The sequence below is a fragment of the Cajanus cajan genome, chromosome 6 (genome assembly GCF_000230855.2).
Source record: "Cajanus cajan strain Asha chromosome 6, NIPB_CcT2T_4, whole genome shotgun sequence".
Lineage (NCBI taxonomy): Eukaryota > Viridiplantae > Streptophyta > Magnoliopsida > Fabales > Fabaceae > Cajanus > Cajanus cajan.
In genome coordinates this window covers 44,547,246-44,561,373 of record NC_138522.1, presented here as the reverse complement: position 1 = coordinate 44,561,373, position 14,128 = coordinate 44,547,246, and the positions used below count along the sequence as shown (strand labels likewise).

The 14,128-nt window shown below is 36.1% G+C and overlaps 2 protein-coding genes across 9 annotated transcripts; one reads left to right on the top strand and one right to left on the bottom strand.

The window, feature by feature from the left end:
* The first annotated feature begins 631 nt into the window (after positions 1-631).
* On the top strand, positions 632-4,317 carry LOC109795674 (uncharacterized). The gene is made up of 2 exons (XM_020355163.3): positions 632-3,536; positions 3,631-4,317. The coding sequence occupies exons 1-2, from the start codon at positions 926-928 to the stop codon at positions 4,056-4,058; spliced, it is 3,039 nt and encodes a 1,012-aa protein (XP_020210752.1). The 5' UTR covers positions 632-925; the 3' UTR covers positions 4,059-4,317.
* A 128-nt stretch (positions 4,318-4,445) lies between these two features.
* On the bottom strand, positions 4,446-10,915 carry NPAP (nuclear poly(a) polymerase). 8 transcript variants are annotated; one of them, XR_002239725.3, is made up of 14 exons: positions 10,535-10,914; positions 10,385-10,462; positions 9,984-10,091; positions 9,150-9,212; positions 8,902-9,063; positions 8,110-8,223; positions 7,946-8,008; positions 7,510-7,839; positions 7,273-7,437; positions 6,266-6,979; positions 5,976-6,179; positions 5,780-5,874; positions 5,166-5,212; positions 4,446-5,065 (listed from the first exon to the last, which is right to left on the bottom strand). XR_002239725.3 is itself a non-coding variant. In XM_020357884.3 (13 exons), the coding sequence occupies exons 1-12, from the start codon at positions 10,670-10,672 to the stop codon at positions 5,183-5,185; spliced, it is 2,169 nt and encodes a 722-aa protein (XP_020213473.1). In that variant the 5' UTR covers positions 10,673-10,914; the 3' UTR covers positions 4,446-5,065; positions 5,166-5,182. The 8 variants fall into 8 exon arrangements, 4 of the variants coding, with proteins under 4 accessions (XP_020213473.1, XP_020213470.1, XP_020213469.1 ...); XR_002239726.3 differs by having other exon boundaries at positions 5,166-5,208; XR_002239724.3 differs by having other exon boundaries at positions 5,166-5,874.
* Between the last annotated feature and the right edge of the window lie 3,213 nt (positions 10,916-14,128).

The following is a 14,128-nucleotide window of genomic DNA, read 5'->3' as shown; positions in this document are numbered from 1 at the left end:
ATTGGGCCATATGAGCCCACGGGAATTCGTGGCAGCAATTTGTTTTGATCACACCTCGTATTTACACAACGGTAAGGAAAACCTCGTATTTACACACCTATGGAGATTTTCTTTCTTTTTCGCTTAGAACTAAGAATGTCTCTATTCATAAATGTAAGACAACGTGTGCTGCCACTTTTTTGTTAGCGGAAAAAAAAAAAAAAAGACTGGGTGCATGTGTAGTTGAAATTATATTTGAATAAAAAAATCAAGTATCATAAGTGTTATGTTATTATATGGGTTAGAAAAATAAATGTAATATTAATAAGAGAAAAACGTCAAATATATATGATATTGCGTATAAATTCTGTCCCATCTTCTATAAAATAAAAAAAAGATCGATTATGCTAGAAAGTATAAGGTAGCGTGCTTGAGACTAGCAACAAAAAGATATTCACTTGGGTTTACTAGTTGTCTATTTTTCTCCATACTTTATGACCCAAATCCCCTTAGGAAACCAATGAAACACTTCAAACAAAATCGACTATCCAGAGAATCAACGTGGATGGTGGACGACATAACAAAAATAAAATAAAATAAAAAGAACAATGATGGCATGTCTTACTCCTAACAATTGTGTAGTTTTAACTAACCAAAGATATTATCCACTGCAAAGGCCAAATAGGCATCACAATATCCTCACTAGTCGTGTTTGAACCAAACTCTTCACAAGGAACATAATTTTGTAATGCTTTGCTTCCATCGTTTTCAACCTCACCCGTGCAGTTCAATTTCATTGTTTTGTTTCCTGTGATCATATTCAATATATAATAAACTCACTTCACGAATAGCGCAGACAAACATAGCCCAAACAAAGACACGCTAGACATGTTCGAAATTTAACCCCTCACATTTTCCCGGCAAAATCCCTAACTGAAACGTTGAAATGACCAAAGTACCCCTATTCATGATGAAATTTCCCTTATATTTGTTTCTCTTACTCAGCATCACACTACCCTCTCAAGTAATTTCACAAACCGAACAAACAATCCTACTCAGCCTCAAACGGGAACTGGGGGACCCACCCTCGCTCCAATCATGGAAACCGTCGCCGTCGGCGCCGTGCGACTGGCCGGAGATTCGCTGCGCCGGCGGCGCCGTCACGAAGCTCCTCCTCTCCGGAAAAGGCATCACCGCGCAGAACCTCCCCGCCGCCAGAATCTGCAACCTGAAGCACCTCACCATGCTCGACCTCTCCGACAACTCCATCGCCGGCGAGTTGCCGACGACTTTGTACAACTGCTCCAACCTGCGGCACCTTGACCTGTCGCAGAACTACCTCGCCGGAACAATCCCCGCCGACGTGGACCGCCTCAAAACCCTAACTCACCTCAACCTCGGCGGCAACTCCTTCTCCGGCGAGATTCCGGCGGCGATCGGAAACCTGCCGGAGCTTCAGACACTGCAGCTTTTCACTAACCCCTTCAACGGAACAATCCCAAGGGAAATCGGTAGCTTGTCCAATCTCGAATATTTAGGTTTGGCTTATAACGTTAAACTCTCTCCGGCGAAAATCCCGTTGGAGTTTGCTAAGTTAAGAAAATTGAGGGTTATGTGGATGACGAAGTGTAACTTAATCGGAGAGATTCCGGAATCTTTCGGGAATCTCACGAATCTGGAACGGTTGGATTTGTCGGTAAACAATTTAACAGGGAGAATTCCTAGGAGTTTGTTCTCGCTTAGAAAGTTGAAGTTTTTATACCTGTTTCTTAATGGGTTGTCGGGTGTGATACCTAGTACGATGCAGTGTTTGGATTTAATAGATGTTGATTTGGCTAGGAACAATTTAACAGGTTTTATACCACGAGAGTTTGGGAAGTTGAAGAGTTTGAGCACCTTGCACTTGTATTCGAATCAGTTATCTGGTGAGATTCCCATTAGTATAAGCCTAATTCCTAGTCTTAAGTATTTCAGGGTTTATGGGAATAACTTGAGTGGAACACTGCCTCCGGAGCTAGGCTTGCATTCGAGGCTTATTGCGTTTGAATTTTCTGAGAATCAAATCAGTGGTGGGTTACCGGAACATTTATGTGACGGCGGTGTTCTTATGGGTGTGGTTGCTTTTTCGAACAATCTTAGTGGGGTTTTGCCTGAATGGCTTGGGAATTGTCCTTCTCTGGCTACGGTTCAGGTTTTTGATAACAAGTTTTGGGGGGAGGTTCCTTTGGGCTTGTGGACTTCCAGGAACCTTTCTTCTTTGATTCTGAGCAATAACTCGTTTTCTGGCGAACTTCCGAGGAAACTGTTTCGGAATCTGACGAGGCTTGAGATCGGGAACAACAGGTTTTCGGGAAGGATATCTGTTGGGATTACTTCAGCTTCGAATCTGGTGTTTTTTGATGCAAGAAACAACATGCTCTCGGGTGAAATTCCGAGGGAATTGACGCGTCTTTCTCGGCTTAGTACTCTCAAGCTTGATGGTAATCAACTTTCTGGTGCAATTCCTTCTGAGATTGTTTCGTGGCAATCACTGAGTACTATGACACTCTCCGGAAACAAACTATCTGGAAAGATTCCAACAGCTATGGCTGCTCTTTCTAGCTTGGCTTATTTGGACTTGTCTCAGAATGACTTATCGGGTGAAATCCCACCTCGGTTTGAACAATTGAAGCTTGTTTTTCTCAACTTGTCATCCAACCAACTATCAGGGAGCATACCTGATGAGTTTAATAACCTGGCATTTGAAAACAGTTTCTTGAACAATCCTCATCTGTGTGCTTACAACCCAAATCTCAACCTTCCTAACTGCTTCACCAAAACCGAGCCAGACGCCCGCAAATTGTCTTTCAAGTCACTTGCTCTGATTCTGGTTGGAACCATCGTTGTGTTGTTGTTGGTCACAGCCTCCTTGGTCTTGTATAAGAAGCAATGGCGCAAAAAGCAGTGCGCGCGTAAGGTTTCAACGTGGAGGCTGACCTCTTTCCAGAAGCTTGATCTCGGGGAAATGAACCTCTTCTCAAGTTTGACAGAGAATAACCTCATAGGAAGTGGAGGGTTTGGGAAAGTTTACCGGGTTGCTTCAAACCGTCCCGGGGAATATGTTGCGGTGAAAAAGATTTGGAATCGCAGAGATGTGGATGACAAGTTGATGAAAGAGTTCATGGCCGAGGTTGAGATCTTAGGCAATATTCGGCACTCGAATATAGTGAAGCTTTTGTGCTGTTATTCAAGTGAGAACTCAAAAGTTCTTGTTTATGAATACATGGAAAATCAGAGCCTGGACAAATGGCTTCATGGGAAGTTGAAAACATCACCTAATGGGTTGAGTTGGCCAACGAGGTTGAATATTGCCATTGGGGCTGCACAAGGTCTTTGCTACATGCACCATGAATTCTCACCCCCCATCATTCACCGAGATGTCAAATCTAGCAATATACTGTTGGACTCAGAGTTCAGAGCTAAAATAGCAGATTTTGGTCTGGCCAAGATGTTGACAAAGCCCGGGGAGCCACACACCATGTCTACTTTAGCAGGCTCTTTTGGCTATATTCCACCGGGTAAGTGATGCCAAATTGCCACGTGCAAAACTTGTTTATATTATGCTGGTCCTCTGGCTAAGTAATCTGATTATATGCTTCACTTGCATTGCAGAATATGCGTATTCAACTAAGATTAACGAGAAAGTTGACGTATACAGCTTTGGGGTTGTGCTCTTAGAGCTTGTGACGGGAAAAAAGCCTAATAAAGGAGGCGAGCCTGCATGCAGCCTAGTTGATTGGGCGTGGGATCATTTTAGTGAAGGGAAGAGCCTTGCTGATGCATTCTATGAGGATATCAAAGATCCACGTTACGAGGAAGAGATGGCTAGTGTCTTCAAATTGGGCCTCCTTTGCACAAGAACATTGCCTTCAACTAGGCCTTCCACGAAGGATATTTTGAAAGTTCTTCGTCATTGTCATTCAGGTTCTACACGTACAAGAGTGGGACACGAGTTTGATATTAATCCTCTTCTTAGTGATACAAGGTACATTTATAGTTACAAGGAGAGCAATGCTGCAAGCAATAACTCATCTTGGTGATACAAGTTACTTCTCTAGTTACAAGAAGAGTATGCTGCAAGTAGAATTTAATAAAGCAGCTTGTACGGTTTGTGAAAAGTGTTATTTTGAAAAGGATAAACCTACCTTCACTTTAGTTTTTTTTTTTTTATAACAATTCTTGTGAGATAAGAAAAAAAAATCTAGACAAATAAAATAAGTAATGAAAAAAAAATTATGTAAGTACCACTGTTTTACCATCTTCATTGGTTATATGATTAACAACGAAATTTATTAATTATGTTTTACGCATTACAGCTTTATTTAACCAATACGATTGTCCAAGTGACCAGGGTAATTCAGTATAATCCCTGCTTCATTATGTTTATAACCCATACTCTGAAGCAAAATAAATGAAGTACGCAAGCATAAAAGAAAACCACGAGAACACTTTAAGACAGAAACCATTTTCACATGATAAGTATTCACTAAATTGAAAGACCAACGAAACTCCATGGACAGAATGATCCTCCCCACCGCAAATTCCAGAGTAAGGAAGGCTACCCTATTCTGCCGCCAAAATATTTTGGTTATACCGTTTTCTCTTCTAAATCACCTAGCCGAAATAGCTATTTGCTTACATTTACATAATGTATCGATCACATCCACGTCACAAGCAAACAACAAAGTTCCAACTCCTTTAAAATCCAAGATAAGTAAATATGTTAAGGTTTACGAGACAATTCACAGCTCTGAAGATGAGATGAGCCCATGTTTCACACACAACAGGACCTGACCACATTTTTAAGCGTCTCCATCATGCGGTTCATCTATGTACAGAAACGATCATCGCAACGCCATACCCCAAACCCCAACCTCTTTCATTGCCATCATTTGTAACAGCTCCTCACTGTTCAATTATAGCATTAGTCCCACTCACAGGATCTCAGCACAGCAACAGCCACAACGTAGCACAGTGTAGCAGCGTGAGCAGCAATTTCAACCATTCACCTCCCAAATATCATGTGATTCACTCCAAACTCATCCTCCTACAAGACAAAAGCCAAAATCAAAGAGCACAGTATAAAAATTCTGACCTAGCCAAGAGATGAAAATCATGCTTTTCACAAGCTCCGCAAAGATTCTGACCTAGCCCCGTCTTCAATTTATACGACACTTCTTTGTCTGACGTCTGGCTATACACAATACAGAAAATGGAAAGAATAATAATTAGGAAAAAAATATTAAACAAAAAATTGTAAAATGAAACAAAAGGAAGGTCTGGTCTCTGAGCCTCTCTATACACAAAACAAGTTAGGTTCTTAAGCACAGTTACTGGAAACATAGCACGTATAAGTGGTGCAGGACCTGCGACCACATATTCACCAGTCAGAAAACTCACTCAGAAATTCAATTACCATGAAAACTAATAATCAAATTATCTTGAAAGAAACAGAAAAATATACAAGATAAAAACAGTCGTTCACAGTAAGAAGACCCAGCAAGATGGAAAGAGAAAAGGGACACACCGCATTCTGAATTAGCTATAATATGCAAACAGAGCTATAACAAAAGTAAAAATCAAATCAGTCCAAAAGAAAGACAAGATTAGACTCTTTATTTATTCTGAAAACCCATGAAATATAAAATTTTGGTAGCAGCCATAAAGGCATAAAGCAAAGAAGGATGAGGTAAATAGTATTATTGTAAGATCAGATAATCTTTATTACCCAGAAAAACCAAGAGATTAGAAAATTCAAAACCTTATATTCTTGAGCCCCGATATTTTGAAATACTCTATTTCCAAGAAAACAACCACTCTTCAGAACTGATCTGGATCAGCCACACAAACATCACCCTGCAAAGATCCCTGACTCACTATCTCCCAGACTTGCAGTTTTTTCACTGCCATCCACAACAGTTCCTAATCCAAAAAAGTCCTCAAATGAAATAACTCACCTCGCAATTGAGGTTCTGGGAGCTGGCATTTGATACATAATCTGAACATTCGGCCCTTGTGATGAAATTACATGCTTTATCTAGTCGCTGATCCATATCAATGACACCTTTATAGTTTGACAAGCTGTTGGTCGATTCAGTTTCTGCACTTTCCAAGCAATCTAAAGCCAGATCCCGAGCTTCGTCCCCATTGACGACTCCATTCTGAAACGCATCACCAACTTCCAATTAAGGAACTTCACATGAACCAAACAACTTCCAAAGGTTCCTCCACTGGTTCAGCAGCTTACCTCATTTGGAACTTCTACACTCCTTGATTTCAACATATCATGTCTGGAATCAACAAAGCCCGGTTCACTAATCTGCGTGTTGGCTATCTCAGTACTTAGTCCGCTTCCTGGGAGTGCATCCAATGACTTAATTTCACAATTGCTATTAGCATCCTTGGTAGTTGAACCAGATAATCTAACCCCTTCCATACACTCAATACTCATTTGAGCTGTACCAACTGATTTACCAGTACAATATTCAGGAGAAACACATTCTAACCTCTGCGGGCTAATAGATGCCCGCTTATCTGGTTTGTCTGGCTTCCTATCCACCATTTCAGGGTAGTTTTTCCTCTTGATGCATCTTTCGGATGAACTGGACCCAGAGTAGCACTTTGTGATGTCATCACCTGTTTTTTCAGCCAGCTGGCTTATATGCCTTGGCATTCGAGTGCGCTTGTAACCATCAGGAAAAACAAATGCGGGGAGTTGCTTTCGACGAACATGAGAAACAAAGATTTGCATCCCTGGCTTCCAGTACATGTACATATTTATGTCTTGTCTAAATTCATCAACTGTTCCACGTATATCAAATTGCTGCCCCTCTTGACCTCTTACTCCCTCTTTTCTTTGCAGGCCCATGAAAAATGCAGAATGTGCACAAGGCTTGGATGTGTCTATATATTCATGTGGATAAGGATGGCACTGCAACATCCCATTTGTATCTCGCTCTATCTACTCAGATAATTGAAGAGTATGTGTCAATATTTAATACATGGGGGGAAAAGAATTTACCAAAATGTTCAGAGATTAAATATTTTCAATGAATAAAAAGCAGAATTGGATTAAACCCGGTACAGAGAAGTCTTATACCAAACTATGACAAGACTGTACCTTCAGGGAAAAAAGAATTTACCAAAATGTTCAGAGAATAGAGATTAAATATTTTCAATGAATAAAAAAGAGAATTGGATTAAACCTAAACCCAATAAAGGGAAGTCTTGTACCGAACTATGCCAAGACCATACCTTCAGGGTAAGCAGTCTCAACCGTGATTCTACCCAGCCCCTCCACGCTAGTAAATCATCTGTGTCTGATGCCATTATGTCCACTTGTAAATAGTTTTTATATGCCTCAAAAAAGATATAAGGCTGAAAAAGTGCGCTCCACTGGGCTTTATTAAGATCAATTTCCTAGCAGTAGAACTATGGATCAGATATAGTCACAATTAATAAAAACCAAGGAATACTAGACTTCTCTCTTACATCACAAATCTTATTGCCATAGCGGAACTGTTCCATCATAACACGAAGAGTGCTTGCTGAGACATTGTAGCTTGAATTCATGCAAGGGTATGCAGGAGTAATTATTGGCATGGTGTGAAATCTGTCTCGGGGGTTCCTACGAGGATCCCATATTGGGAATCCCAGTTCATTCTCTTCTATAGAGCATAACATTACAGGGTTTGGCCACCGCCACTGTGTATAGACCCTGAAGAATCGAGAAACCAACATACTGGGGATTGCATTCGGGTAAAGCTGGCAAATTCGAGCAACTAAAATAGCCCAATTTACACCACCAAGGAACCCAGTAACCTAAGCATACCAAAAAACAGCAATTAAGATGATTATAAAAGCAAATGCCATTGGTGTTAAAATAAAAGATAAAAACTTAAGAAGATTGTGTAGGTGCTGCTCTTACATTTGAATAAACACCACGCCTTTTAGCCCAAAACTTTAAACATCTCAGTGTAGTTCGGAAGTGCTATCATTATCAAGGGTTAACGGACTATCATATTAATAAGATGAACAGCCATTAAATCTAATATAACATTTAATCAAACTAAAGAACATATATATATTAACCTCAACATTTGGAACAAGTTTAAGAATTTGATCTGCCACCCGGCAGCCATTAAGACTTCGAACAGTTGGTTCATCAACATCATACAGCACTGAACCATGTGAGATATCTAGGTCCTGTTGATAAGTGTGTTAGAAAACTAAATCAAATGAAGGTCAAGTTTCAATAAAACTATGGATTCTAAGACTGAGAAAGTACAATGGGGAGAAAAATGAAATAAACATGTTTTTTCCCTTAGAATCAAACTAGAATGCAAAAGGCAACAGGAAACAGATAAATGGTAACAAATACAATACTGATTAACAACCTTTTTGAATGAATATAATCTATCAAACTAAACAAACTGCATAATAAATTTAGATCAACAATAAAAAATTAAAAAAAAATTATAAAAATAAAGTGCATTTATCAAAACTTAAGGATGCTATATAAAGGTCAGCAATCAGCATACTAACTTAATATCCTACAGTTCAAATCAAACAATAAAAACATCTACTACTTCCTAATTGCTATACAGTTATACAGAAGGGGATGAAAAGATAAAGATCCCGCACTTCAAATTGAACATGCTAAAAACAGAAAAGAAAGAAAAATAACATAATGATAGCATTACTTGTATAGGATTAAATTCTAAAAGCAATTGGGAACTCAATTTTATGAAGAACAGTATGCTTATGTTAGGGAGGCCCTCAAATTCTAAACCTAAGACAACTGCAGTTTTAATAAAATTGCCCCCCAGAAAAATGTGCTCTCAAAACATACAAAGTCCCTGCTGAATGAAAAACCAAACTTACTTCTGGCACAACCAAAAGTGATATACTTGCATACAGCAAATCTATAGATATCCCCTGGAATTTGAATTTCATTACTGGAACATGTGCATCAGGAACTGGTTGCAGTTCAGTAACTTCTTCCATTTCGGCCAGGATATTGTGCAAAATGATGAAGAAATCTTCCTACAAAAGAGATATATTGGCTAAAATATAACCAAAGCCAAGGATCTTACTAAATAAAGGAAAAGTAAGAAGTGGCAGTGTGTCACCTCTCGGTTCACATAAGAAGGACCAATGCACAAAGTGTCTATGTCAACTCCAGGTCCATGAACCTGCAAAAGATTGAATTGTTACTAGATATCCAAACATTTATGGAACAGCCAGTCACAAAACAAACAAAATGGTAATTGGTATTATTATATACATACATACATACACACACAAACACAATAATTTTGTGACAAAATTTACTTTCTGCTACTATTTTCTTTAGAACCGAACATCATTTCTGCTACAAGAATATATTCAAAAATCAAGACATTTATGATTAGAAATGATATTCAATAGAAGTCAACACCCATCCGTTATTTGTAAACAGCGACTAAATCATGTTTATAATGACAAACAAAAAGCTTATATGAATGAACTTCAACACTCTCTAGGCCAGGAGAATTAAACAATAAGGAGATACTCATCAAAAAACACCTAAAAGACATCAGGTGTCTCTTTCTTGAGGTATCTATAGACTATATTTATAAAGTGTATGGCAAATTAGCATAAAGGGTCCACCAGACTAGTTATTTTCAGACTCTTAAGTGTTTTAGTTATTCCCAATAACGACAAATGCACCTTCATGATAATTTTTTCTCCTACAAATCTTTCCAATATCCAGATTTAATTCCATTACACTACTGTCAACTGACGCCATTGTCAATTTCTACAGTGAACCAAAACAAGACAAGCATACTCAGGAGAAATTAGCAGATTTCAACTCATGGAAGGCAAGCCTTGAATTTAACACCCCCCCCCCGCCCAAAAAATACTCCAAACAATCAAGAGAAATTACAATTTGAATCGGCAAAAGGTAACAATGAAACACTCACCCCTAGTCGGTAAGAACCAAAAGTGAAAATGACAGCATTTGCATCCTCAACCATCTGATCTGTGTACCCACGTTGGCGCGTCAACTGCTTGACCCAGCTTTTCACAATCTACATTGCAGGCTAACTTCATCATTCCAAAATTTAAATTCAAAGGACAGACAAAACACCTCAATCATGACAAGAAAGAAACCAATCCAAAACAGGCATCAATCTATCAAGGCTTCAATCCAAATCACGTTACTCAATATAAAACAAAATCCACAATGCTCCTCTAGAATTGGCATGCATACCGTTCGCGTAAATAGAACAAGCGAAGAAAATAATACAAAGCACGAAAACAGTTGTATTGCAAATGAAACACCACAAATAGCAACACGAGCGAGATCGAAGAAACGTATAACCTGATCGAGGCGGTGGAGAACCTCTTTTCTCGCTGCGGCTTCTTCATTGCTCTCGTAGAGCCCCGAATCGAGCAAGCACTGAAGCGAAACAAGACGAATTAGGTTTTTTCATTTCACAGGAAGCGAGAGCGCGGTTAAATAAACAGTTACCTTCTCCAATTCGAGGTTACGTTGGAGATCAGCGTCGGTGGGACCGGCGAGAGAGAGAGGCTTGGTGAAAGCGTAGTTGTTGGGTTGTTCCTGCTGAGGCGGCGTGGAGGCGCCGCTGGGAGAATCGGAAACCGCCATTTGGAGGAGCGAGATTCCGAAACACACTACGCTGTGCCTTTTTCAGTGTGAATCGCTGGCATCGGATTGTTCCAGTTCAGAGATGCACCTGATTGGAAGCAGGCTTTTGGGATTTGGGGTTTGGGTGGGTTAGGGAGCGTTTGGGGGAAATCGCCAGTCAGACTTTAAAACCGATTTTTATCACGCGGAGCGGACTTGAGTTGGGTTTACGTTCGTTGTACCCACTCGGAACGTCCCACCTGTACTTCTTTTTCATTTTTTTTTTTTAATTCTTCGTTCGCCTCAAATAAATATACGTTGTTTTTGTTTGAGATTTTTTATGGGAAAAAGAGAAGAGAGAGAGAGAGAAAGACAACAAATTTGTCTTGATCTGAACTAGAACTTTCAGTTTCAGATCTCTTATCCATCGTGTTGCTTTCTAGCTCGTTCTTTTCTAGCATATTTTCATTCACAAAACTGATAACTCATATTAAAAGTTATTATGAATAATATAGTATATATTGGGCAGTTTGTTTATTAAAAAAAAATCTTTTTTATTATCTCATTTTTCATCACTAATAAGAAAAATAAAAATTACTAATAAAGAAAAGTCAAAAATTAATTTTTCATTAAAAATTAGTTTAGAGAAAACACATTAAAATTTAGAAAATTTATTTCTTAAAAAAATTAAACAAAATTAACTCTAAAAAAAGTACATGTAATGAAAATCACTCAAGTTAGTTTAGTAGCTGGGAAAAGGATTTCAATAATTATACAAAATTAACTCTAAAAAAAAAGTACATGTAATTAAGTAACTCTATTCAATAATTCATATTTTACATTCAATTTAATAATTTAACCGTTTAATTAAAAAATTTAATTAATAGACCAAGTTTACAAATTCTTACAAAATTTAAAAACAATTTAGTGCTTTATTATATAGATTCAAATTAACATATAATATGTTTTTATGAATAACCGTTAATTTGAATGAATATAACATAGTATTAAATATTTTTAAACTTTGTAAAATTTGTATATTTTATCTATTTATTAGAAACTTTTAATTTAATGATTAAATTTTTAAAAACTAATATAGATTTAAGAGTTATTGAATAAAACAATAATTACTCTTAGAGTAGGTGAACTCCTTTATATATAGGGATGACAAATAAACTCGTACCCATGGGTGATACCGAACTCATTCTAACTTTGACGAGAAATATCTTGTTTGATCGGGTACGGGTACGGGTAAAACCCGATATGTTAAACCGGGGTATGGGTACGCGTACGGGTATATACATACTCGCCCTGTATCGTCCCTGATTGAATTATGTTAAAAAATTTAATATTTTATTATGTGTAATTATTTATTATAATGTGAAACATTTATAGTTGTTTAATTATTAAAAAATCTCTTGATTAAAATATGAGATAGAGAAATAATATAATTATAATTATAATATAATGAAAAAATAATTTAAAAATATTGTTTATTTTTTTATAAAAATAATAATAATAATTTTTTACGAGTACAAGTATACCGGATATCCAACGGGGACGGGGATGAGGACGAAAATCATATACCCGGCAGGTACGATGATGGATTTGAGTTGCGGGGACGGGTATCATGAAACCCATACCCGACCTGTCCTGTTGTCATCCCTATTTATATATATATATGTGTGTTTTCAAATTGTCTAAGGTTCAAATATAATTTTTATGTATGAGATTGACTACATTGAGAACAAAATACTTATTTTGTATATATTTATGATCTTCGACAGAGATTAGTACTTCAAACCAATGTCACAATTACCAATAAAATACTATTAATAAGGTGTATACAAATTTTAAACTTACCTTTATAACTACCTCTAAACCACTTTCTCTTTCATTGTCATTTGTTTATTTTTTTTCTACTTCAACAATATTCAATTTTCAAATATCTCATTCTTTTATTAATCACTTTTTTTTTAAGAGAGACACAAAGTGTCTTTTTTCTTCTAATACCTATGTATAAAGATGGTTATTTATTTTTGTGTATACATTATTTTCTTACAATTTTAACTCTTTAAATAAAAATATTAAATTGCACGATGATATTTAATAAAGGTCACAAAAAAAAGTTTAGTGTAAAAATTTTATTCTTGAAACAATTATTGAATGCAATAGTTGCAAATTATCTCCCTAACATGTATATTCAAATGGAAGTAGGTAGCACATTTTCTCCCATTGGCATATATATTGGATGTGTATATTATGAGAATGACATATTTATATGAGAACGAGAATTAACAATCTCAATTGTCAAATTAAAATAGAATGTTGTGATTAAAACACTCTTTAGTATATATATATATATATATATATATATATATATATATAAAATAAATTATTATTTATAAAAAAATTTCTCACTCACCCTCTTACCATTGTTGTTATTATCAAGGTCACTTTTCCTAAAATTAAATTCATAGAAAAATGTTAGATAAGTTATGCCTCTTCAATTGATCTTAAATAGTATTTTCATTAATATTTTGAAATTAGACATATATTTAAACACGTCTTATTTAATTTATTTAAGGGAAGACAAGACTTGATTGCTTTTAAAAAAATAAAAAATCTTACTTAAGCAAGAGTTAAATCTTACTCAAACAAAAACAAGGTGTAATGTCTTTTTTTAATGTAAGTTTGCTTAACCAAAAATTAGGTTTGGCTTAAGTAAGGATAAACTTTAATAATGTTCCTCCAAGTGGTCACATTTAAGAGCTTGAATGACTTAAAATCTTGAAAATAACTCTTTAACCTTACTTAAGCAACCAATATGATGATTCGCTTAAGTGAAAAAAAACTTTCTAATTATTCATCCTCTTTATATCCCTCCTACTCTCAATTAATATAAAAAGTAGACAAAACAAATTAATAACAACCGGTGAAAATTCAATTAAAAACTGTAAAAATTTTATTTTCTTATTTATGATTTTGATGAATATATTTTAAAAACAAAGTTAGAAAATAAGAAATTACATAATTGCCCATGTATGTCCATAAAAATAAATCATATATGATAATTATCAATATCCTCTCAATTTTAGGCAGTACCGTATGTCAATTACATTATCCCTTTTAAGCCTCATTTACCTTTTTTAATTTGAAATTGAAAAACAATATATTTTTTTATTTTGTGTCAAATCATATACATCTTAAATCGACAATCTTAAATTCACTTATCATCATATATTAGACTTATTTTTCTAATGACCATGTGGACCTCTCTTCCTACGAGAGATACCTCTTAATTTAAATAGCCTCTAATCAACTCAGAGATTTAGGTTAGGACCATACAAAAAGGAGAACTTACTTTTAAATGTTTTAGTCATAACAAAACTATTCTCTAAGGATTTTATATCACTATAGTAACAATAAATGTAAAAAAGAAATTTATTATCAATCAATCAATAATTATGATAAGTA